Source organism: Lutjanus erythropterus, chromosome 4, assembly GCF_056507025.1.
Source record: "Lutjanus erythropterus isolate fLutEry1 chromosome 4, fLutEry1.hap2, whole genome shotgun sequence".
NCBI lineage: Eukaryota > Metazoa > Chordata > Actinopteri > Lutjaniformes > Lutjanidae > Lutjanus > Lutjanus erythropterus.
The window spans coordinates 32,488,902-32,516,304 of record NC_139320.1 but is presented as its reverse complement, the minus strand read 5'-3'; the positions used below and the strand labels follow the sequence as shown (position 1 = coordinate 32,516,304).

The 27,403-nt window shown below is 40.1% G+C and overlaps 1 protein-coding gene, 1 long non-coding RNA gene and 3 pseudogenes across 2 annotated transcripts; 1 reads left to right on the top strand and 4 right to left on the bottom strand.

The window, feature by feature from the left end:
• Window positions 1-427: 427 nt before the first annotated feature.
• Window positions 428-3,298, bottom strand: LOC146328681 (olfactory receptor 52K1-like; annotated as a pseudogene).
• A 3,188-nt stretch (window positions 3,299-6,486) lies between these two features.
• Window positions 6,487-7,441, bottom strand: LOC146328680 (olfactory receptor 52K1-like; annotated as a pseudogene).
• Window positions 7,442-12,042: 4,601 nt separating this feature from the next.
• On the bottom strand, window positions 12,043-13,005 carry LOC146328679 (olfactory receptor 52K1-like; annotated as a pseudogene).
• Window positions 13,006-19,065: 6,060 nt separating this feature from the next.
• On the top strand, window positions 19,066-19,830 carry LOC146328678 (uncharacterized). The gene is made up of 2 exons (XR_014769947.1): window positions 19,066-19,202; window positions 19,362-19,830. It is a non-coding gene; the product is annotated as an uncharacterized LOC146328678 (long non-coding RNA).
• Window positions 19,831-23,449: 3,619 nt separating this feature from the next.
• LOC146328677 (olfactory receptor 10J4-like) lies at window positions 23,450-24,376 on the bottom strand. The gene has a single exon (XM_084716674.1). It carries the CDS (start codon window positions 24,371-24,373, stop codon window positions 23,450-23,452), a length of 924 nt encoding a protein of 307 aa, XP_084572800.1. The 5' UTR covers window positions 24,374-24,376.
• Window positions 24,377-27,403: the final 3,027 nt, after the last annotated feature.

The following is a 27,403-nucleotide window of genomic DNA, read 5'->3' as shown; positions in this document are numbered from 1 at the left end:
TCATTATTGACAAGAATCCAGACCTGAAGACATGTGCAGGACAAAACTGAATCGTAGTCATAATGCCACCTACTGGTAACAGGAAGAAAGAATTGTGTAACCAACATTATTCAGTTTACATGAAGTATACTCTGCCTGGTCTACACTTGATACAGAGAGACAGAAAGTATAGATTGTTCATGTTCTCTTGTGCCACATAGTGGACACTGGAAGTAATATTTAATTTCTTCATGCAGTGTCCAATGTTTCATTAAAATGTAACAGAGTGCGATAGTCCTGAAGGTTCAGATGTGTGTCGACTGAAGTCTGGTAACATCACGACTGCCAATCCCCCAATGCACAGGGGTGTGAGGACCTGCTCAATGCTACTTGCACCTGGACAACTTTATTATAATGACATTTTGTATTACAGATATTTAATACTTTCTCATGAATGGGGCACAGTCTGGACAAAGCATCAGGTCCTCAGTGTCTTCAGGATGTGCTGTCGGATCTCAGTGGTTCTGATGCCGTAGATGATCGGGTTGAAACAGCTTGGGAACAGCAGGTACATGGTGCTGAAGAAAACCCGAACAGCTGCAGGAAGATTATTTCTGATCCGATATGACAGGAAAGCAACGAGTGAAACAGTTATGGTGACAATGATGACAATAATGTGGGTGATGCAGGTGTGAAGCGCTTTGACCCCCGACGTGCCAGACTTCAGCACAGAGCTGAATATCACCACATAAGAGGCAAAAACAAAGATGAAGTCAGTCAAAATAAAGAAAGAACTGAACCCCACCAGGTTGTTGATGGCTGTACTTCCACAGGCGAGCTCCAGCAAGGCCGAGTACTCACAGAAACAGTGATTTATCACATTTGCAGCACAGAATGACAACTTTCCTGCCAGACTCACAATCAGTGTCATAATGAGAAAATTTCTGACCACAAGTGGGATTATGAATTTGATGAATGTCAGTAAAGCCATGCGTTGATGGTAGGAAAGTGGTGTGCAGATGGCAAAGTAGCGGTCCAGTGCCATCCATACAAGTATCGTCGCATTAAAGGATCCAACAAAAAGAATGAAGTGCATCTGAACCAGGCAGCCAATCAGAGAAATTCCCCTCCAGTCAAACAGGAAGCTCAACAGCATGTTGGGGACGAAGAACAGCGGGAGGCTCAGGTCAATAAAAGACAAGCTGCCGATGAGGATGTACATCGGTGAGTGGAGGCTTCTCTGAGAAATGATGACATACAGCATCAGAGAGTTGGACGAAAGTGACACAACGAACATGATGAAGAAAGGGATGAAGAGGACGGGCCTCAGCGCTCCAAGTTCATGGAAGCCATTGAGGATGAGGTGTTGGTGTGAGGAGATGTTCTCCATCCTCCCCTCCTCAGAAAATCTCCTTGTTGATGGTTTGAGTTTGATCAGCCTGAAAACAGAAAGAGATTAAATAATTTCAAAATGTAACTTTACAAACTACAAATGATGTTCCTGTCAGATGACTTCAAGTTGTACAAAATAACTTTAGAATTGTCTTAACAATAGAATGAAGCAAGTGCAACATACCCAAGATACCTTTCTGTTATCTGGCTTCTCTAAACTGAACAACTTCAATCACTTCAGTAGGTAAGCCTGGTTTTTTCCCCATCTAGGCTTGAGCACATTCACATGTAAGACACAGTGTTTCTACCATGTGACCAATCACAAACATGGACAAGTTCTCTGGCAGAATATTTTACAGTTAAACACATAATCCAGACTAACACAACACAGCTGCAGCTTTAAAATACAGCTGGCAAAAACTCTGAAAAAAGTTGAGTCTTACAATATCACTACCCATCATTAGGGCACAACTAGATCTGACTATAATTACATGTGTAATCTATTAAATGAATGTGCTGCTTAGATGTTTTCTCATGGTGTGTATGAGTATTGTAGCATCATTCTATCAGCTGCAACCCCAGCAGTGTCAAACAGACTTGTTTGGGCTTCATGTGTTTGGGCGTAATTTTCAGACTGACAAGATTGTGACAGGATATATTTCATCAATAAATCACACACACAGCCTGAGTCTGCCACTAGAACATAGGTGTGCAGCATTTAAATGATCACGAGGATATACCTCAGAGAAAAGTGAACCACCGTCGTAACCCTGACAAACGGTTAATCCTGAAGTGACCTCACTAACCCCAAATCCTGCTTTAAAGCACAGGCCTCAGGTCCAGAACCAAATTTAAAACTACAGGACTGCAGCCTGCTTTAGATCAGTGATTGACAGCTGCCCAGCAAACAACTACATCTAATTTACTAAGTCAATTTAACTTATATGATGAGCTTCAAATCACTATTTTTCACAGTTGTTCCTCACAGGACTTTCAATCCGTGCAACATTCAGATGATGAAAACAAGCTGGATCGATGTCATATTTACAGATTAGGCAGCTGAAGCAGTCATAGAATTATAATATGGAGGATCACAACAATATTGAGTAAAAGAATACAGAAAATGTGTCAGACATATAGTATATAAGTGTAATGAGTTCAGCAGTTTCTAAGAGACTGATGTTTTGCACATGCAGTATTTGACAACAGTGGGAAGAAAGAATGTTCTATCATGTATTGTTCAATGTCTATATATTATTATAAAAATAATATAATGACAGACACATAGATGATGGGGTCTTGTTTAATTAATCCCTAAATCATCTATTACTGACAATTTAACCTTATTTCAGTATTATTTTTTTTCTTTTTCTTGGTAAGTAAGTGCAGTGATTTGTCTTACTGTAGGCACATAGATTTTCTCAGTTATTTACAGAAAATGACAAAAATGTGATTTTTTTTTTCAAGATTTTTTTTTAACATTTGGATCATGGATCATGCCAGGATTCTGGACAATTCAGGATATATTTAGCAGAAAGGCTGATATGTCTACTGTGATAATACAGTTTAGGGTGTCAGAATAGAGGATGTTCAATGATCTACAGACCTCTGAGGAAAATTTGTGCTTTTTAGCTATTTAAATTAATCTGACTTGACTTGACAACAGAAATACACAGAAACTGTGCCTTCAAGAAACACTAACAGTAAATATGTTGTCTGGCTGCAGGAGAACGCTGAAAGAGCTCAACAGCAAATACCTGCTAAAGTGGAAAAACAACACATGGACACCATGAAACATTTTGACAAACCTCATAAAACGTGGAGATGGATCATCTCTGCTCAGGCTGTTTGGTTTCACACTGAACTGAAAACACACTGAAATCTTCATGGAATTAATCTGAACATTCAGCCAGTGGAGTGAAATCATTTAACTGGTTCTCACTTCAGCTGAGCTGGCGTTTTCTTGAAATGACAGATCAAATTAGTAGAACCACAATAAATGACAGTAAAAAAAAAGGTCTGAAACAATCTGAGATGAAATAATTTCCCCCAAAGTAAATCAGATTTTATGAAGAGTTAAAGCTGATGAGCTGCTGACAGTTCAGCTCTGTACAACAGAAATCAGCAGGTTTTACTTGTCGGTATTTGGGAGTTCATCCATCAGGAAACGTGTCCCGTCTGCAGCCACTGACTCTCCTCCATCCATCCCTCCATCCACCTGTTCCTACTGAACGCTGACTCAGCAGTTTAATATCCTCTGTCTGACGCTGCCATTGGCTGAGGACACAAAGTCGGGCTCAAGGTCCCAGTGTCATGCAGTCAAACTAAGAAACTGATTGTGGAAAGCTTAAGTTAACTACTATTTTCCTACTTTAAAATACCAGTTATTCCCAGTAAGGAGGGAAGAACAGAATGGAGCCTGAATGACTGAATGGGAAAATCGTTCCTAATTTATGTGCACAGGTTTCTATTTTTTTCATAACTTCTCTTAAAATAATCAAGTTATTGCAGGACCAACATTTACAGGTTGATTTTGGTCATGTGGTCAGTTAGTGATGAGCCCCCACAATGTAATTTGCAGACTCACATTTTCTTTTTAATGTTGAAGTTTCCTCAAATTAGTGAAATCATTCCCTTAAATTTACGGTGTTGTTAAAATGATTTACATCCATTTGTTCCCAGACAACACTTTCAGAGAGCAGTTCCAACTTCCAACATGTTAAAGATGGCAGCTTGGTCAGTGTCCCTGGACGACAATTATTTTGAAGTCAGATGTTGCATATCTATTTTTGTTAACTTGAGCTTGACTTGACAGACTCCGGGCCAGCAGTTGGACAAATAGTCACTATCTGCATACTGACTGTTGACCCCTGACCTGTATTTACACCCAATAGGCCAGGGGCTACCAATCGGAATGCAGATAGGTTGAGAAGAATCGCACGGGATGAAGGGGTGGCTGTCATTCAAGTAGGGAGATGACCAGATGTGTGGTAGCCCTCTTCAAGACACTTGATAGCAGTGGCAAGGTTTTGACCTCAGCCTTGCCAGCTAATTCATTTCATTTTTTCCATTTTATTAGGGCCTTAGCAGCAAGGGTGCAAGGAATCTATTGTCCAGCCATCCATCTTCAACTGCTCAACCAAAATTGGGTTGTGGAGGTAACAGTTCCAGCAGGGGAGTCCAGACATCCCTTTCCCCGTCTACATTAGCCAGCTCTGACTGGGGGATCTCAAGGTGTTCCCTGGCTAGGGCAGAGATACAATCACTCTACCTAGTCCTGGGTCTAGTCCCAGCTGGACATACCTGGAACACCTCCTTAGGGAGGCAACCAGGTGGCATCCTTATAAGATGCTTGAAACACCTCAGCTGGCTCTTTCTACACAAAGGAGCAGTGGGTCTACTCTGAGCTCCTCACGGATGACTGAATTTCTCACCCTATCCCTAAGGGAGATGCCTGCCATCCTCCTGAGAAAACCCATTTCAGCCGCTTGTATCTGCGATCTTGTTCTGTCATGAGATCTCACTGATTGTGATCATGACCCAACCTTCATGACCATAGGTGAGAGTAGGAATGAAGATTGAGTGGTAGATTAAGAGCTTCACCTTCTGGCTAAGCTCCCTTTTTATCACAACAATGGTGTAAAGTGAACACAATACTGCTCCCTCTGCTCCAATTCTTTGGCCCATCTCATGCTCCATTGTCCCCTCACTCAAGAACACGGCCCCGAGATGCTTGAACTACCTCACTTGGGGTAAGGATTCATTCCCTACTCTGAGGTAGACAATCCACCAATTTCCTGCTGAGAACCATGGCCTCAGACTTAGAGGTGCTTATCCTCATATCGGCCACTACACACTCTGATATGAATGGATCGAGTGAGTGCTGGAGGTCACAGACTGATGATGCCATCAGGACCACATCATCTCTTTGCAATCCTCAGGCCACCGAACTGCACACCCTCCCTCCCATGACTATGTCTTGATATCCTGTCTATGAATGTCATGAACAAAATTGGTGATAAGGTGCAGCCCTGATGTAGGGCAAAGTAAAGGAAGTTGTGAATGAAGGCAGCGTAATAGAAGGTCTTCCTGATTGAACTTACGCTGAGCTTCATTAACATGACAACTATAGTCATAGCGCCACCTACGGAGAAAATGACAGATTCAGGTTGAATTGAATTCTCTCCTTTGATGTACTCTGTCAAGTAGGTTATCAAGGTTCTTCTAAAATTTATTCAGAAAAGCTCTTAGACGGTGATGATGCTACATTGCGAAGTCTGATTTTTTATTGAACGCAGTTGCCATTGCAAGAAATCAAACTTGCTTTGCTGAACAGGAAGTTGTTGTAACTTGATGGCAAATGGTCAAATCTTGCCAAACCTTGTGTTTGATAAAAAAAGTGACTTGAAGAAAGGCCACTATTCAGTGATGGCCATGGTGCCACCTAGTGGCAACTGGAAATGACGGATCATCTCTTCTAATATCTAATGTTTCTCTGAGCAGGGTAACAAGATCCTCCTCAAATCTGGTTAGAAAAGCCTGAAGACCTGGTGGATCATATATTATGAAGCTTGTGAATTTTCAGTGAACAGTGTGTCTTTGGGGTGGCGTTGAATTTCAGTGTTCTGCCATTAAACAAGAAGGTGTTGTATCTCGGCTCCACATCATCAGATCTTTTCCAGATTCCACCTGTTTTATAAAGGTCAAGACCTGAAGACATGCACAGGCCGATAATGAATCTTTGTCATAGTGCCACCTACTGGTAACAGGAAGTAAGTCCCTTGTAACCAACATCATTCAATTTACATGAAGTTTGTATGGCGTGATCTACATTTGATAGACAGAGACAGAAACTACAGATTGTTCATGTTCTCTTGTGCCACATAGAGAACACTTGAAATAATATTTAACTTCTTCATGCAGTGTCCAATATTTCATTAAAATGCAGCAGAGTCTGATAGTCCTGAAAGTTCAGATGTGTGTTGACTGAAGTCTGGTAACATCACTGCTACCGCTCCCCCTGATGCACGGGGGTGCGAGGGCCTGCTCAATGCTGCTTGCACCTGGACTTCCTTATTATAATGACATTTTGTGTTACAGATATTTAATATGTTCTTATGAATGGGGCACAGTCTGGACAAAGCATCACTTCCTCAGTGTCTTCAGGATGTGCTGTCGGATCTCAGTGGTTCTGATGCCGTAGATGATCGGGTTGAAACAGCTCGGGAACAACAGGTACATGGTGCTGAAGAACAGCTGCAGGAAGATTATTTCTGATCCGATATGACAGGAAAGCAATGAGAGCAACAGTCAGGCTGATGATGATGACAACAATGTGGGTGACACAGGTGTTGAGTGCTTTGACCCCTGACCTGCCAGACTTTATCACAGAGCTGAATACGATGACATAAGAGGCAGAAACAAAGATGAAGTCAACCACAAGAAAGAGGAGCACTGAAATCAACCCCACCAGGTTGTTGATGGCTGTACTTCCACAGGCGAGCTCCACCAAAGCCATGTGCTCACAGAAACAGTGATTTATCACATTTTCAGCACAGAATGACAACTTTCCTGCCAGACTCACAATCAGTGTGATCATGAGAAAATTTCTGACCACAAGTGGGATTATGAACTTGAGGAATCTCAGTAAAGCCATACGTTGATGGTAGGAAAGTGGTGTGCAGATGGCGAAGTAGCGGTCCAGTGCCATCCATACAAGTATCGTTGAATGAAAAGCTCCAACACAGTGTAGGAAATACATCTGAACCAGGCATCCATTCAGAGAGATTCCCCTCCAGTCAAACAGGAAGCTCAGCAGCATGTTGGGGACGAAGAACAGTGGGAGGCTCAGGTCAATAAACGCCATGCCACCGATGAGGATGTACATCGGTGAGTGGAGGCTTTTCTGAGAAATGATGACATACAGCAGCAGGGAGTTGGCCGAAAGTGACACAACGAACATGATGAAGAAAGGGATGAAGAGGACGGGCCTCAGTGCTCCGAGTTCATGGAAGCCATTGAGGATGAAGTGTTGGTGTGAGGAGATGTTCTCCATCCTCCCCTACTCAGAAAACCTCCTTGTTCAGAGTTTTAGTTTGATCATCCTGAAAACACACAGAGACCAAATGATTTGAATACTTTTGAACTCTTTATCGGAAGGGGTGTGTATAAGACTGACATGATACTGTCACAACAATGACATAACACCTCATGAATATGAAGGAGTCTCTATAAAAGTTTATGACTTGACATTAAGTGTCATTTAGTCAACTGTCATCTTTATTTCAAAGTGACATTGTTTGAAATGTCTTTGTTATGACCACGTAAGATCAACCACATACAACATAACCTGTCATAAACATGCTACAGCAGGCCTAATTATCAGACAGACTCTCACATGTGGTTGCTTTTGATATTGGCCATCACAAGATCATTATAACTGTATCATTAATGTTTTCCTTGACTTTAACTCCAGTGGTACAATTTGGACACCAAAAGTCCCTCGGTGCTCTAAACTGTCGATGGGTTAGGGGTTAACATTAACTGAGCCAACTAGATCGCAACAGTGACACTTAGCAGCAGTTAGCAGTTACCTTAGCAACATGTAATGCTAAAGCTACCCTCCACCCATAAATTACCAAATGTTGAGATGGAGCAAAATCCAGATTGGAGTCTTGGTTGGAGCTGCTGTAAATCACCTCAGTATGACAGTGGTGTTAAAGTGAATTGCACTCTGAACTTATAGTGGGTCCAGCGTTAACACACAAAGCTAAACACTTTAAGTTTGATTATTACAACAGCTATGGCATGGTTATGACATCTTATGTTGTCTTGATTAATGTCAAGCTGTCGAAAGACATCTCAAATAAACATTCATAAAGACTCTTCTATGTTCATGATAGGTGTCATGACATGGTTATGGCAGTGTCATATCATTCTCATGCATACCCTTTCAAGTAATGTATTACAGAACATTTGAGGCCCACACAACTGCGGGATAATTTTGTAAGATGCCATCTAGCTGTACAAAATAAAGAGCAGGTCCATCACCAAATCCAAACCACAGGCCTGCATTCTGTTTTCACTCTCTGATCAAAAGCTACATCTCATTTACAATGACAGTTTAATTTTACAGAAAATAATAATTTTGCTCATTTATCTCACAAGATTTTACAAGGTGGACAACACACACTACTGCGTGACAATGAATATTAAGTAACTACAGTACAAAAATATAAATATATAATGGGTGTTATGGATTCAACAGTTTCTATGTGACTGAAGTTCTGCAGATGTTGGTGTTAGACAGCACATTACGTTATGATCAACTACCAATCACATGATGATGATCTTAATGTATTTTTTAGTGTCTTCAATTATGTGTGAATATTGCTGTAAGATAATGACAGATGCATAACTGATGGGGCTTTTGAGGGCCTATTATTTGCTTCGTAAATTTCATTGCATTACTTACCCAACAGTTCTGTAGTTTGATGAAGAAGGATAAAGAGAAAGACACTGCTGTGATACCTTCCAACATTCTGGACAGATTTTGAATCTATTCATTATAAAAAACAAAACTTGTACTGTGATAACATGGAGCCCAGAACTTTCAATGATGAATATATTTTAGGCCTGTCAGTATCTTATGGTGATGTTGCCTAATCTGGTGATTTTGGGACCTCATGCTTTACTCCAAACACTTTTACACTCTGAAACCTTAAACTATAAATTAATATGATAAACCAAATATGGTCTACTAAAAATACAATTATATTAACCACATTTCTTAACATTTAACAGTGTGTATTTCTTGAAAGTGCTTCTCACCAAATACAGGCCAAAGGGGAAAAACAAGTCATGGACATCATGGAATATTTTGGCAAACAAACCTCACAAAAAGTGGAGCTGGATCCTCTCTGCTCAGGTTGTTTGGTTTCACATTGAAGAGAGAACTGAAAACACACTGAAAACTTCATGGAATTAATCCAAAGATTCTGTCAGTGCAGCAAGAATCATTACATAGTAAAATGTCTGAAACAATCTGAGCTGAAATAATCTCCCCCCCACTGTCTGATTTTTGTCTTTAGTTTGCAGATAATCAGATTTCAGGATGAGCTGCAGTTCAGCTCTGTACAACAGAAATCAGCAGGTTTTACTTGTTGTCGGTGTTTAGGAGTTCATCCATCAGTAAACGTGTCTCATCTGCAGCCACTGACTCTCCTCCACCTGTCCCTACTGAATGCCGACTCAGCACTTAAAAACCCTCTGTCTGACGCTGCCATTGGCTGTCACTGTATTGTCATTCAATCGAAAAAACTGTGCAAAACTTAAAAGTTTAAAAACACCTTAAAATAAATTAACAAGTTCTCCCCAATGAGATAACAAGGACAGAACAGAGCCTCAATAACTGAACATCATAATTGTTGATCATTTGTGTGGACTGATTTGTTTGTTGAGACTGAAAATGCATTAGGTGAGAGCCAAACCAAACAGAGTAAACAGGTTTATTTAGCTCCAGCAGCAGCTACAACATACAAATCTGACAGCTAGCTTCATAAACAACAGGAGAAACAAAGAAGTTAGCACCAAGCTATCAGATTCCCTTTTCGAAGGGTGGTGCCTTCAGGGGTATCTAATGCAAATCAGATCATATCTTTTAATTCAAATATTGATGTGTCCAGCTGTACTTACAAACAACCACACTGTAGTAAAAAACAACAATTTAGCTAAAGCTATTTTTTTTATTCTTGATAAGTATGTCTTTAAGCCCACATATTGTGACATTAAGAGCTTGTTATTGCAGCCACATGTTTCAAGTTGAACCCACTCCAGGAACTGAAAGAATTTGGGGTCAGTATTGGAATACCACATATTCAATTGTGATGGTTTTGGATTTTGTTGGTTATTTCCTGTTTTATTTTGGTAGTTTCTGGTCCTCCCTCATGTGCTTTGGTTTTATTTCCTGTCTTTGTCTGTTTCCCACTCTTTTTGATTGTGATGTGTTTCACCTGTTTACCCTCCTGTCTCTCATTAGTTCTCTGTATTTAGTCCCTGTGTTTCCCTGTGTCTTTGTGAGTTCGTCGTTGTGACTCCTGCGTTGATGTCCTGAGCCCTGTCTGTCTTTCTGCATGTTTTTGGATTTGTTACGTTCTTGGAGGATACCTATTTTGTTAAAGTAAGCCTGAGCTTTTGTTTGTTTGTTTGACCTTTTGTTTGCATTAAATCCTTTTGGAACTCTGCTTCCTTTGTCCAGTCTGCATTTTGGGTCCACTCTTTGTTTTACTACTTTGTTTACGCAGCGCACCCATAACAGTACGAACTAACCAAAAATGGACCCAGCAGACTTTTCTGTGGCAGAGGAACTAAAAATGGCGTGTGAACAGCTTGATCAGCTGCACTCAGCCATCTGGGTCGCCGCCACCGTCCTCTCCTGTCCCGGTGGGGCCTCCGCAGCCACCACCTGTTCTGGCTGGGCCACAGCCACTTCCTGTCCCGGTGAGGCCTCCGCAGCCATCTCCTGTTCCGGCTGGGTCACCATCACTATCACCTCCTGTCCCAGTGGGGCCACCGCAGCCGTCTCCTGTTCCGGCTGGGTTGCCACCACTTCCTGTCCCAGTTGGGTCGCAGCCATCACCTGTTCCGGCTGGGCCACAGCCACTTCCTGTCCCGGTGGGACCACTGCAGCTATTTCCTGTTCTGGCTGGGTCACCGTCACCATCTCCTGTCCTGGTGGGGCCGCCATCGCCGCCGCCTTCACTTCCTGTCCCGTTGGGGCCACTGCAGCTGTTTGGTTTCACACTGAACTGAAAACACACTGAAATCTTCATGGAATTAATCTTGAACATTCAGCCAGTGGAGTGAAATCATTTAACTGGTTACTTCAGTTGAGCTGGCGTTTTCTTGAAATGTCACCAACACACACAACAAACACACCACAGGGCATTGATAAATGTCAATAGAAATGACAAATGTGTTCTTTTCAGTACCTGTGACAAAATAAAACAATATAAACACAATAAAGTAAATAATGAAACATTATGTCAGTTCAGTAAGACGTACATGTATGATTATTGTGAAAGCGACTGCTATGATTGGTGGAATTCACAGGAAGCAACAATGATCAGTCAGATTTGCGAAAAAGTTGCAGAGTTTGGATAAAATTGCAAGGTCATGCATAATTTATGGGGATTGGTTGAATTTGGTTGAATTGTTGCGATCACAACATCATAACTTCCTGGACAGACTGAGAATCACTGTAACTACAGACGGTGATAATTTAGTCTTGATTCCCTGATTGGGTTTGACCCAGAATGTTTTGTGTTTTTTTTCTTTTTTGGCTGACTTTTTTGTGACTGAGATGTTTCGGGGTTGTGGTGACAACAAAATGGACCCCTCACCTGAGGCACGCACAAACTCACATACACACCCATATTGCTTTGTTGGCTGTTTGTCAATACACCTACTAAAAGCTGAATTGGTTGTTTGTTTGCTTTTGGATTGCTGGTTTTTGGTAAGGAACATTTCATTGCTGTTTGTTTATTGTTTTGCATGGTCTGACAGAGCTATTTTATTTCTATATTATTATTACATTTCAGACATGACTCTGACTGGTACCCTTCTTTATTATTATTATTATTATTTTTTATCGTACTTATGTTCTGTATTTTCTTAAGAATGGGGCACAGTCTGGACAAAGCATCAGGTCCTCAGTGTCTTCAGGATTTGCTGTCGGATCTCAGTGGTTCTGATGCCGTAGATGATCGGGTTGAAACAGCTCGGGAACAGCAGGTACATGGTGCTGAAGAAAACCCGAACAGCCGCAGGAAGATTATTTCTGATCCGATAAGACATCAAAGCAACAAGTACAATTGTCAGGGTGACGATTATGACCACCATGTGGGTGATGCAGGTGTGGAGCGCTTTGATCCCTGACCTGCCCGACCTCAGCACAGAGCTGAAAATCACAGCATAAGATGCAGCAATAAAGATGAAGTCGACGACGGGGATGAGGAGCACTGAAATCAACCCCACCAGGTTGTTGATGGCTGTACTTCCACAGGCGAGCTCCACCACGGCCATGTGCTCACAGAAACAGTGATTTATCACATTTGCAGCACAGAATGACAACTTTCCTGCCAGACTCACAAACAGTGTGATCATGAGGACATTTCTGACCACAAGTGGGATTATGAACTTGAGGAATCTCAGTAAAGCCATGTGCTCATGATATGAAAGTGGTGTGCAGATGGCAAAGTAGCGGTCCAGTGACATCCACACAAGCAATGTTGAATGAAAAACCCCTACAAAGTGAATTAAATGCATCTGAACCAGGCAGCCAATCAGAGAGATTCCCCTCCAGTCAAACAGGAAGCTCAGCAGCATGTTCGGGACGAAGAACAGCGGGAGGCTCAGGTCAATAAACGCCATGCCGCCGATCAGGATGTACATCGGTGAGTGGAGGCTCCTCTGAGAAATGATGACATACAGCAGCAGGGAGTTGGCTGACAGTGACACAACGAACATGATGAAGAAAGGGATGAAGAGGACGGGCCTCAGCGCTCCGAGTTCATGGAAGCCATTGAGGATGAAGCGTTGGTGTGAGGAGATGTTCTCCATCCTTCTCTCTGAAGAGAACCTCCTCACTCAGGGTTTCAGTTCAATCAGCCTGAAAACAGAAAGAGACCACACAAATTGAAAATGCAGCTCTCACAAACTGCAAATGACGATCCTGTAAGATGCCTTCTAGTTGAACAAAATAACTTCAGCAACTTGACAAATTTGTGCGAATTTGCCTCAGCAGTCTTCACAATCTTTACAACATACAACACTCTTTACTCTTTGACTGTCTAGGAAATGTGCTGAGTTGATATTTACAGAGTAGGCAGACAAAGTAAATACAGTTCATAAATATTACTTTGGATATATGTATATATAAGTGTAATGAATTCAACAGTTTCTACTAGACTGATATTTTGCAGAATAAATGTCTGACAACACAGTGGGACAATTAAGATCAGCTGACTGATATACAATACTGATACAATATACAACTGATATACAATATAAAGTTTTTTTTAATATCATTCATTGTCTTTGATTACATATGAATATAACTGCATTATAATGACAGGCCAAAGTTGAAGATCAGCTTTGTGTTTGTAGGGTGATTACAGTATATTTCATTCATCCCCAATTGTCAAAACTAAACTTCAAGTCAGCAAAAAAATCATCTGTTGAAATATGTCTCCTTTATAAAACATAGATAACCTAATATGAGTCATTTTTAGTGTGTTTTTTTTTCTTCTTGGTAAATGAGACTCTCATTTAGAGAATGTTTCAACATCTGAGAAGATTTTGCTTCACTTGCTATAAGCAAGAAATCTTCAGGACTTTTCTGGACTGACTTTATATTTCCAAACCTTTATTTGGCCCTAAGACTACTTACTTACTAACTCTTAGTTTATTTCTGTACTTGGACAAACAAAAATAAAAAGCAAGACACTGCTGTGATACCTGATTCTGGACATGAATAACATCAGGACATAAGACCCAAACTTCTGACGATCATGATGTTATTTTAAGCCTATAATTATCTATTCTTTTCTATTCTTTTCTCCAAGCACTTTTACACTGTATCTGAAACTATAAATTATCATTATGGTGTTCCAAACATTGTCTTTGTGTTTTCTCCATTTTCAGTTATATTTCTTGTTCTATTTCTCCTTTAACAGGAAAAAAGGGAAAAAGGTTTTCCTCATCTTGGTCTAGGGTCTAAGTTTAAAGGGCGTTGAGTGTTGTGCAGTTTGTAAAGAAAAATTTGTGATTTTGAGCTACTAAAATCAATCTGACAACATATGTGCCGAGAAAACATGCCAACTAGAAACACTGTAACATTTATCACCTTTCTCAACATGACTGCATGGGAACTTTAAAAGGACTCAACAGCAAATATAATACATGGGGAAAACAACACATGAACATCATGGAACATTCTGGCAAACAAACCTCACAAAAAGTGGAGCTGGATCATCTCGGCTCAGGATTTTTTGGTTTCAAATTGAAGAGAGAAGTGAAAATACACCGAAAACTTAATGAAATTAATCCAGATATTCGGCTGCTGAAGCAAGAATCATTATATAGAAAATGTCTGAAACAATCTGAGCTGAAATAATCTCCCCCAACTGTCTGATTCTTTCTTTGGTTTGCAGAAAATCAGATTTCAGGACTCAAACTGAAGATTTAACGCTGATGAGCTGCAGTTTAGCTCTGTACAAAAATCATTTAACTGCTTCTCACTTCAGCTGAGCTTGAAATGTCACTTTCTAGAATAAGACAGATCAAATTAGTAGAACCACAATAAATGACAGTCAAATAAAATTTCTGAAACAATCTGAGATGAAATAATTTCCCCTAAAGAAAATAAGATTTTATGAAAGGTTAAAGCTGATGAGCTGCTGACAGTTCAGCTCTGTACAACAGAAATCAGCAGGTTTTACTTGTTGTCAGTTTTTGGGAGTTCATCCATCAGGAAACGTGTCATGTCTGCAGCCACTGACTCTCCTCCATCCATCCCTCCATCCACCTGTCCCTACTGAACGCTGACACAGCACTTTAATATCCTCCGTCTGACGCTGCCATTGGCTGAAGAGACAAATTGGACTGAAAGTCCCACAATGTCATGCAATCAAAATAAGAAACTAAGTGTGGACAACTTAGAGTTTGAAAGTGTCACAGTGTTGGATTTTGTTGGTTTATTTCCTGTTTTATTTTGGTAGTTTCTGGTCCTCCTTCGTGTGTCCTGTTTTTACTTCCTGTCTTTGTTCTGTTTTCCCGCCCTTTGTGTTCACTAATTATTTTCACCTGTCTCTGACTGCCCTCACCTGTGTCTTGTTTTCCTTCCCCTTCCTAGTGTATTTAATCCTGTGTCTCGTCTTCCTTAGTTTGGTGGTTCATTCTCTCATCTCATCTCCGTGTTGGTCAGTGTTTCCTTGTGTTTTTGATTCATGGATTTTTTGGTTTTGTTCTCCCTGCCTGTTTTTGAATTCACCCTCGTCACTCATGTAAGTTTTGTTTTTGGCCTGCACTTAATTAAATATCTTTTGAACTCTCCCCCCTGCCTTCTGGTTGTCTGCATTTGGGAAGTAAACCGTAACAGAAAGCTCCATAAAACAAATTAAAATGTTCTGGATGACTGAACTGCAAATGTGTTGCTGATTTGTGCACAGATTTGTAGTTTGTTCACTGACAACTGACAATTTATGTTTTAAATGGACTAAGTTTCTTGGTCAGAATTTTTCATAACTTCTTTTAAACTAATAGCGTTATGTTATTGTGGGTGAAGGACATAAAGTATATTAGTAATCCAACTTATTTCAATAATTTGAGGGTGCTAGATTCTTTTGCTTTTAGGCAGCATTCACACGCACTTTCTGAGTGTACAGTGCAATATGAATGGCTTTTGCCAATCATACCAGATCTAAGATAGTTTAGAAAGACGACTTGTTCCAGTCTGATCTTTTCACACTCAAACAGGCAGTCAGAGGCGATATTTAAGGGCAGTGGAGCACAGGTAGGATAAATCACATCTTCAACATCACATAGTCGTTATCTGTACTCTGATTATTGCTCCCTGTCCTGTCATTGCCAAATGAATAAATGTATCTGTACATGTATGTACATATACATTATACACACGTACAAGTACAGACCAGAATGTGGACAGGTTAGGGTTACAGAGGCAAACTGGTGCTTCCTGTATCTGCCGCTTGTTTTTGTAGGACAAACAAAAAGGAGATGAACAATCCAGTCAGGTGAAAATGTCGAGCATGTTGTGGTGATGCTATTGATGGCCAGGAGGTGGGGGTGGAGATCAAAACATGGCTGCCTGGCAAGTATGCCAGGTTCAGAGGTGAACAGCCGTCTCCCTATCTAATATCCATTTGAGACTGTTGCCCTGGACTACCTCTAGATTGGACAACCAAATAAAACCATCCCATATATGTTGATGATGATGGACTTTCTATAGGTGCAGTTGGACCAAACAATGCTAATCAGGAATGTCATGTGAGAAGAGACAGAAAGAGAAGCTTGTTTGATCTCTGTATCTGATCCGGCCTGATGAAAATGAAACATGACACTGACTAACTGTGAGGAACAGCCTGTGATTTGTTACTGTGGGACTGAACAGCCACATGGAAGTCACAATATGTCATATTTGAGACTTATTTGAGACGAAATTTGTTAAAACAAGTCATTTGGTGTTTTTAAAGTCACGTTATTGAGCTGAGAAAGATTCCATATTCTGTTCGCATTCAGAGCGTAGAAGATGGCTTGCACTGTATGGGCTGCATTGTTTAATATAGTCGGCTTAATGAAGTTAATGATCACTAAAAGAAAAACTCTCTAAAGCCCTCACTCACTTGTTAAAAAGCTTTGGATAGATTCTTCAGGAGATTTTGGCTGTCTGTCTTCCCTGAGGGCTGCTCTTTGCCACAACCAACTGCTTGAGGTAAATACACCACATGCAGATGTTTTCTGGATAAAGTATCAGTGTTCTTGAAGCTTTAGACTTTCACCAGGTATTTTGTCCGAGATTCCAAATGCTGTAGGAAAATTCAGTCCAGTGCATTTTATCTGTCCAACACAGTGTACAATTTACATCTTCATTGTTTAATATTTAAGTATTTCCACACAAAGCTGGTGGCAGATATCATGTCGTGTTTGTCTAATTCAACAGAAACCAGAAACCAACATGGGTCTGAATGGTCGACACCAGGCAGGTGCTTTCTGTGTGTGTGTGTGTGTGTGTGTGTGTGTGTGTGTGTGTGTGTGTGTGTGTGTGTGTGTGTGTGTGTGTGTGTGTGTGTGTGTGTGTGCGCGCAGAGCAGAGTGTGACTGTCACACAGACCACAGCAGCGGAGCAAACAGTTGAGAGAGGGGGAGAGCACAGCATAGCATATGGGTACTGACTAGATTATAAATTACTAAAATAAAAAATATAAAGTAATGAACTTAAACACACTCTACAGATAAATTATATTTGGTTAAAGGTGTATATTTCTGCATTTAATTAGTAGAAAATTGTTTTAAATAGTTTTCATTATAATTAGTTGAATACAGGTTTGTATTTTGCATTAGTCCAGCCGATGGGGCGTGACCACGCCGCGGCAGCCGAAGCTGATTGCAGCCAATTTACACGATGCTTGTGATTCCACCAGCAGCACCTCGCCGCGTCCCAGAAGCAACTCTCTGCTCTGAGAAGGAAGTCAAATACAAAAAAAATTGAGAGAATCCGGACAATTTTCAAAATGAAAGGCCTTGTGCAGACTCGCAATTATGAGGACTGAAAGAAAAGTAAGTATTACCTTCATAGAGTGCTTATCCATGGTAGAAGCACAAAGAGCAAGGAAAATGGAACAAATCAAGTAAATTTAATAATCAGGTGAACAAAACACTCCGCTGCTGAAATGGTTCTGCTGGTCGGGGCTGCAGATGTGTAGAGGACAGATCAAAACCACAGGGCAGATGTGCCGTGCCTACTGAAATCCTACAAATACATACAAATATATCATACAATTAAAAAAAAAAAAGCTTGATGTTTGACTGTTAACAAAGTTATTGATTCACTAGTTTTTGATCATTAGTCAGAGGGCTGAACAATCAATTGAAATTTTAATGAAATTGCAATATGGACAATTGTGATTTTCATACTGGAAGAGGTGCAATATTTGTTACAGGGGGAATGTGTGTCAAAATGCCATTTAAATGAAATATAATGGTGCTGCAGAGATGATCTGGCCTACACATCATGTTCTACAGACTTAAAAAAATACCTTTGTTTAGTACAGATCCCTGGAAAAATCAAACCATAATCATTTCAATATGTTTTTTTCCATCGAAAATGAGAAAAATGATATAAAATGATAATTTCCTCTAATTGCAGATCATATCACAATTACAATATCCGTCAAAATAATTGCATTTAGATACTTTTCCCAAATAAGTAGTCATAACAAATGCATGTGTCTGTATTCATGTTGTTCACCAGATCTAAAAATATGACCTTGACCAACCTTGACAGCCTCATCATCTCTACTAACAAAGGTACAAATATTGAAAGGCTCACAGAGTAGAAGTACCTTGGTATTTGGATAGATGAAAAGTTAACCTTTAAATATCATGTTTCCAGCTTTTGTCTTCTTTGAGGATGAAAATTGGTTTCTTTTATAGAAATCAACTCTCCTTTCTGCTGCATCGTAGAAAAATGCTTGTTGAGGAAACTTTTTTTTTCATCAGTTTTAGACTACGGTGATATTTTATACAGGCACAACTCTGCTGCCACTCTGAAGCCCCTGGACTCTGTTTATCAGTCTGCTTTAAGATTTATGACTGGAGACAGACATAGGTTGGGTGTCCCTCTCTAGGTGTAAGATGCAAAAGACACTGGGTTTTAATTATTTATAAAGCTTTTACCTTCTTACATTGGTTTGATGCTTTCTTTTAATGTGGGCTCGGTGCAGTGACTGGATTACTCTGCACAGGTTGAATATATACTCCATACTCCATATACTCCATATTTACCACAGTGCAGTATGACTCAGTTGCCCGAAGAAACTATATCACTTCTCTGTGAATCTGTGTTGAAGCCTTTCTGCTGTTGAAGTAAAAACATTGATGTTATTGTTTTTCTGCAGCTTTAGGAGAAGACAGCTGTCTCTGTCTCCTTATCAAGAAACAAGCTTTCTGGAAATATCTGAACCCATCAGAAATCAAACATCACCTGTCGGCTGCACATCATACCGGTGTCACGTTACATCATTCAGTCAAAGGTCAGTCATAACTTTATTTCCTCTGCAGGTCAGATTACTTTTAGACTTTTAGATGATGTAAACGTGTCTAATTGTGTTTATTTGTGATGTAAGGTGGACAGAGAGGACAGTGAGGACTAAGTTGTGTGATTTCATCATGTTTACTGTCTCATTTGTCAGTAATGAGTCCCGGCGGAGCTCCACTCTCCACCAGCTTCATCAACAGCAGCTATTTCCACCTCTAACACCACACAGGAGTCACAGGAGTCTGTGTGGACACTTGGACACTCGGGAGGCTTTCAGCAGCTACACTAACAGGCTAATTAGCACACTCTGCATCACAGGGAATCACTGGAGGACACTCTTCTGTCACCATGGTTACTGTGTTGATGCTCCTGTGTAGTGACCAATGGAAAGATAATGGTTTGTTTTGTTGTTTCTCCTGCAGGAGTTTGGCTGCAGCCACAACAAACACTTATCACAAGTTTATTACTTAGAAATGAAAGAAAGTGAAGCAAATGAAACTCAGAGGGAACTCAGTAATCTGAGATTTTAGGCTTTAAAGGGCCATTGCAGGTTTTATTTTCCATCATTTTATCCAAACAAGGAGAACTCATCATCAAGTTTTAAATAAAACCCGTTGGTTTCAGTTCATTTCTACAAAGATCATCTTGCCAAGAAAAAATCCATCATAGTAAACATTTACTCGCCTTTGCGTTTTGTCAGAAATACTAAATATATCGAGGTGGTACAAAAAAAAGAGATGGTTTGAAACATGTCTGCATGTTGGTACCAGTATGCAAAATTAGGAATGTCCCACCATCCAACAATAAAATATAATACACATACAACATCTGGGACAATTCTAAGAAAGTAAAGAAACTTATTACAAAAACCATGGGGCAAATATCCAAAAGGATGTTATTGGGATCAACTGACCACATGGTGGGAATCTACAGTAAATGTTTCTCACCTAAAATTTATTCAAACTTAATAAAGTGACAAATTAACAGTCCTACAGCAACTATAAAGGACAGCAATAGTAATGTATTAATGTAATATTATTACTTTTTCCACTCCCAACTAGTGTGTGCGTGTGTGAGGGAGCAACAAGGCTGCCAACAGGGTACAAAAGTAATATAGTAATACAGCAAATGCTGTAACTAATTACTTTTGATACCAAGTAATAAGTAATGTAATATCACATTTTAAAGGAGTAATAAGTAAAAAGTAACTTATTATATATACTGTTTTTCCTGGATTCTGTGTTTTTTCTGGATTCTGTGGTTCCAGAAAAAAAGTATCCATATAAGCCACGCCCATGTCCATTAAGATCTTACTTTACTCTTTCACATATATTTCACCTTCAAACACATCTACAGCATATAGAATTAGCCTACTGGCCTGCACCCTTTGCTCTCATTAGTCAGGTTTCCATCCAAATGTCTCGCAAAAAGAAAATGCGACTTTATGCCCGTTATTATTTTTCGATTATTGAGAGGAGAGTGCGCCATGAGATGACGTCATCAGAGAGTGTCTCTCTGCCACAAAACAAACAACACACTCGGCTGACAGTCAACAACTGATCATGGACAGATTCCTGATCGACTTTATTAACTTTATTTTTATTAACTTTTATTTTATTAACCCCAGAAATTTTTCAGTTTGTTCGTCCCCCCAAACATATCTTACTTTATCGTCCGCCGCCTTTTTTTGTGACCACAACATATACATGTGACGTGAAATCCGGTCCAGATGCGTGACGTGGTATCCGGTCCAGTCATCATTTATCCGCAAAACCTGTTTCCATAGCAAAAAGTTGACTTTCCTTCTACCGATACGCAGACAAAATCCACCCCCTCCAAGCGTAAAAACTTTTTTGCAAATTTTCGGCCTTTTTTCAAATTTCTAGCGTTTCCATTAATTTTTATTTTCACTATTTTTGAAAATTCAAATAAGAATAGGTGGATGGAAACCCTATTAATGATACCCAATCTCTGATTACAGTTATGTCTGTTATGTTCCGAGAGACAAGACAAACACATCTCTGACCTTACCCAGGTTGTTCTCTTGTTTATCTTAAAGGATCAGACAGCTGCATGTCTCAAGGGAAAATTTAGTGCAGGCCTCCCAGTGACCTCAAGGCCTTAGTATGATACCTAAAATTGGAAAATTCTCTAAAAACCAGTCTCTTGAAAGATTTCATGACCACAGATGTCAGAATAAAAGCATTATCCTCCTCTCCACACCAGTGGTGTGCATTTTTCAAAGACAGTATCAGAGGCACTGGAGTTTAGATATTAAGTAGTCTGTGTAAAAGCCTGTAATTGGGTGACTTGTTTGATTCGACATCCAGGAATCCACTGTCTGCTTTTTCAAGGTCCCTGGTCCAGATGCACCGTCGCTCCTGGGCTTAGTGCCGCCCAAGACAATTGTGAGCGCAGGGCGTTTTTTTCCCCCTATAGCAGAATGTGCACATGTGGAGTCAGACCTTTCTCCAGTGCTGAGTGCTGTAGAGCAGTGTTTGCCAACCCTGGTCCTCAACGCACACTGTCCTGTGTGTTTCCCTGCTCCAACACACCTGATTCAAATGATCAGGTTGTTATCAGGCTTCTGCAGAGGCTTGATGATGAGCTGATCATTTGAGGTTAATAATTACAACTTTAACATGCAGGGCAGTGTGCCTTGAGGACCAGGGTTGGGAAACACTGCTGTAGAGAGACATATGGCTTTGCACAACAAGATATTAAGTGCTCCACATTAATGTTCACAAGTTACAAGTCACAGTTGCTGAAACAGCCTGTTTTCACTCTCAACTTGTCAAATACGGTGGCTTGGTCAGAGCTCCTAAACTTTAAACTACAATGCTTTAGGTACTCTTGTACCGTTACATCTTGATGTGCTGTCAAATCAGGCAGTGTAGTACAAAGATTGATAAACTCCGCATACGGAGGAGGTAGCATGGATGGATGGATCAAACAAACACAGGACTTTAATCCAGGAGACCAGCGTTCATGTGTGAAATCAGAAGTTAATGCTGACTTCTTTTAAACTTAGACCTACGAACTCATAAGAAGTGAAAAGGTGACATATTCATATTCTGGTGCATCCTCTGATCGTGTTTTCTGCAGACATTGCTACTTTTACATTTACCTTAGTACTTAAGCAAAATTACTGTGTAAAGTACTTAAGTAAAAGTAAGTGCCTTTACTTTTGGATTACCAAATATGATGCAAGGCTGGAGATAGACTTGATTTTAACTTCGCGCACACATACGCACCTTTATACATCCATATAGGATTGTATAAAGGCCAAGTACTTAAAATGGCCAGTGTGTCATGGCTGCCTCACGTATCCTGCATCCATTTGAAGTGATCATTGTGTGCATCCTCAGAAATTAGCACTATGCACACACAGCTGCAAACATGCGGTTAAACAGTATGTATATTTCCAGCCAAACACCATTACTAGTACTTCCACTTATTTTGGTGAGTCACCACTTAACACAGTCAGTCATTAAAACAGAATGCTGCTGGGTTTTGTTTCATTACATGTTCATTTTTATTTACCTTGCAACTTATAAACCTTCCAAACTAGTTGGAAAAGATTTGATAGGTTACATTAGGACACCCTTCAACTTGATTTGGCAGGTTAACCTTATTTCAGCTACTAGTTAGCTAATGTTAAGTTAGTAACAGCATATTATGCAGTTGGCAGCAAACAAGATTTACCTCTTTTCTATGGCTCTGCTCAAACCTTGTATCCATTGTATACATTTTACAAAAGCAGCTAGTTTGCAGGTATGAAAAGTTGTCTAACAATCTTAAGTTACATTACATATGTTAACATTTGTTAATAAGGTAACCCAAACCAGGATCTTATTCCAATACCTTACTAAGCTTGTTGCCTTTATTTTGAAAGATGAGATACAGTTTAGCATCTAACCAAATCTAAATCAAACCAAATAAAAATATATGTAAAGATAAAAGACAAAATGAACGATTAATAGATGGATAACCTGCATCATGTGTTTCTCTCTTGCATCATTATTCTCTGAAATTCTCAAACACTGGTTACAGCTGAGGCTGTAATAATGATGCCTACAACACAGCTTTGTTATCGGAATTGATGATAATATGTTCCTGTATTCACACAAGCAAAATAGGTTTAAAAATAGACTAAATGTTTTATTTCTTCACAATGAAACAGAATAGGCTGTTCTACATTAGATCACCACAAAGGTCTGAGCACATTAAACCAAATCAGGATCATGAACATGAGATCACACTTTTACATGCAACACGGATTTTAGACAGTTTCAGGCCATACATCACAGGGTTAAAGAGTGGCGGGCATGTAAGAAAGTATAAGGATAAAAATATTCGCAACATATTAGGTAGACCGTTCATATTAAACCTGCTCTGTAATATTTCAAAGAAAGCCCCAAAAGAAAAGTTGATTAGAGAAGCGAGGTGAGGTGTGCAGGTACTGACAGCTTTTTGTCTAGTCTGTTTGGAACCAGAAAAACAAACTTTAAAAATGCTAATATACGTATAAACAATTAAAATTAGAGGACAAAAGACTGAGAAAGTAGTAACAACTAGACCGTAGATGTTATTGACTGTGGTGTCGTAGCAGGCCAGTTTCACAATCGAGTGGTTGTCACAGTACACTTTGTTAATAATGTTTCCACACAGCTGTAAAGGAACAATCAGAGATAATGTGCAAAAATTGACAATTAATGTGAGTAACCATATCAGAGCAATTATAATGACAACTTTGTTAGATGTCATACGTGTGTTATATTGTAGAGGATAACAAATAGCAAGATATCTGTCATAAGACATGACGGTTAAATTTAAAAATTCAATATTTCCATAAGAATAGAGACAGAAAACCTGCAGGTAACAACAGGGAGCAGAAACAGTGTGAATGTCAGAGAGAATCTGAAGCAGAAGGAAAGGAAACAACCCTGTACTACCATACAGTTCATTTACAAACAGGCTGCACAGAAAAATGTACATTGGTTCATGTAAACTTCTGTTCAGACAGATAACCACAATGAGAAATAAATTGGCACAGAAGATTAAACAATACAAAAACATGACAATCATGAAATATAAGTACTTAAAATGGCCAGTGTCAAAGTAGGCAACAAGTGCAAAATATGAAACCTGTGTAGAGTTTTTCATGAGCCCCAATTTTTGTTCACAACAATTTCACTGAGCACATGGACCAAACATTATGTACATTTTGTTATATATTTGTATATAACAGGTTTAAAGTTGCACTTGTTTTGTGCAGCACATAAACAGACTTCAGTGTATACTGTAAAAATCAATGTAAATTCATTATCATCATAGAAAACTCAACTGATGACACTGTGTGAGACATTGAACTCATCTGCTGACCTGCTGTTAACACACAGCCAGTCCTTCTAGACTCTGCTGCTGTTTTAAAGTTTTCATGGTGGACGTTCACAGCAGCAGACTGACCTCATTATCAACGGTTCATACTGATGTTTAATTAACATAAGGACAAAGCATTGTATTCCTTGTTTGGGTTCCTCCAAAGGTGGGACCAAGTCTTTGTTTTGCATTTAATGCTCTCAAGTCCCAAGTCTGGTCTCAAGTCCTAACCTTTGAGCTTCAAGTCCTTAACAAGTGAAAATGATCCCAGTGTGATTGATAAACAAAGTTAATTAGCTGTTAAGATAACATTAGCTAAGCATCAGCTCACAAACTATGTTAATATTAGTATGAAGATGGAAGTTGCGAGGCAGCTGGATTTGCAAGTGTGACCCCCACAGAATGTAGTCACATTTTTGGCTGTATATTTTGTTTCCTATTTTGATGTAAATCTGACTCTATCTGAGGAGTATTCTGCTTGTAGATTTTGGGGTGAATTAGAGCTGCATTTTATCCAGGCCACTAGGGGGCAGTGGCGGAGCAAATTAGGGAGTGCCCTAAGCGCCTTTCCTAGGGGACCGGTTGTTGCACGTCATTATGCCGAGAGCGACCTGTCTAACAACAACAAACGCCTCTGCTGCATCCTTTCTCCTGTTTAACAGGTTAGTTTGGCGCATAAGCCCATTGAATGTCACAAGCATGAGTTGTTATGATGCTGGGTAAATGTTCTGAACAGATAGCGCAACTTTTATGTGTTTCTGAAGGACTTTATATGAGTAAACACAGTGGTATAGCCCACAGTAGTGTTAGCGGCTAGCATGCAGCCTATGCCGTAATGGCCTGGTACGCATTGCCATATACAGGGGGTCCTGCCCGCACCTTAGACATCTTTAACTTAGCTCCCATCAGTTGTTATTTTAATGTGTTTTATTGTGTTGTATTTTATAAGCTGTTTAAGATGTTTAGACACGGTTGTTAGTTAGTCTCTCAGGTAATCTTCAGTATTTTCGGAGAGTAATTCTCCCTCACAACAACACTAGTCAGAAGTGGATTAGACATGTTTATGTGGCACTGTGTGTTTTATAAACATCAAAAGGGGTTTCAGAGACATTAACAGTAAAAGACTGGATTAAAATATCTTGCCCCCCATTTAAAATTGAAACTCAATAGAAACAGCTAAGGACTTTAAAACACGTTAAAAATGATTGTATTGATATTTCTGTGTGATTTCATTCATTTTCTAGCACGTCTGGTTATGTCTTACCTGGTTGAAATATCGGGTCAGCAGAGGGCGCTGTGCGCCTGAGGTCTCTAGGGGCGACGGCAGCCACTAGTAGAGTGAGACGTCAGGCCGAATGAGTAATATAGAAACAGCACAGACGCTGAGTACTGATGTTGATTTATTTCTGCCGTTTCTACAGGTAAGATGCCCAGAAATCATAACCAGAATGAATTAGGGAAACAATACAATGTGTAAAAGCCTTAGACTGTGACAGCGACATGTAATGAGTGTGAACGTAACTTTGAATGGAAACGAGTGAGCCCATGGTAATGAATAGCAGTCCAATGTGGCGGGTAATGCGCAGGATGCTAAAAATGAACTGTGAAACTGTCTTCTAAAGTGCAAACTGCGCAACGGTAAACAAAATCACAAACAGAGGTGATAGTTGGAAGTTAGCGTGGGCTAATGGACAGTGTGGGAAGATTTAAAACCGTTCATTTGTGTGTGAATAAGTTAAGGCTAATGACACCGGTGCTAGCCGTAGCGAAGCCCGCGCACATGTCAGCTCTGGTCAGTGGCGTACATGTCGGCTCTGGTCAGTGGCGGACCGGAGAGGCAGTAGGCAGTTTCCGGTGGGTTTTCAAAGTAAGAGCCTAAATGGTGAAATTAACATAGGTTTTACTATTTTAGTGCAAAACGAGTTTATATAGGAAACATGATGTCAGTAGATAAATTCATGGATGTTTTGGTGAACATGGGGTAAACAAAACAATAATAAATACTGACAGTTTAAAAACAGTTCATTTGAAAGCAAATGGAGAGTTAAAAGAGGAAGTTCATCACAGATGGGTTCATGTTTATAACGACTGTGATTTCATTCTGTTTGTTTAAATTGTAATGTGTGTTTGGAGTAAGGCAGCCACTAGTAGAGTGAGACGTCAGGCCGAATGAGTAATATAGAAACAGCACAGACGCTGAGTACTGATGTTGATTTATTTCTGCCGTTTCTACAGAAATAAAGATTTAATGTGCTACACCAAGGATCGGCCACATCTCCGTTCTTGAAAGTGTAACATATTTTGGCGAGCCAGCCAGGAGGTGGCGTAGGTGGACTTCAAGACCATCAACTCCCCTCCCCTTACCCAAGAGACGAACCTTCATCAACCTTCAGTGAAATGGAGGAAATTCAGCTTCTGCGAGATCAAGTGAGTGCAGCCCTATGGCAGCTGAGGGAGGAACCTCTCATACATGTCTGCAGGTCCCTGAAATGTGGCGGCCTGGACGGCAGAGAGCCTGGCAGCGTGCCCCGGAGGTTGCTCATCCGGAAAGCAGAGGATGTACTGGATGAGATCGAGATAGATCATAGTGATGATGAAGTTAAAGAAATCCTGAGTAATATCTTGATAGAAATGGAAAAACAAGACAAAGGACATGAGATTGCTGCAGAGAGAGGACTGGAGGAGAAGCCCTCTCGGCCACATCACTTACAGCCATTCGTAAAGGCAGGGACAGAAGAGAGGTGCTCACCACTGCGCCACCCTCTCCTTAAGAGCCCAGAACCTCCACTGAAAAGCCCAGTTTGCACACTGCCT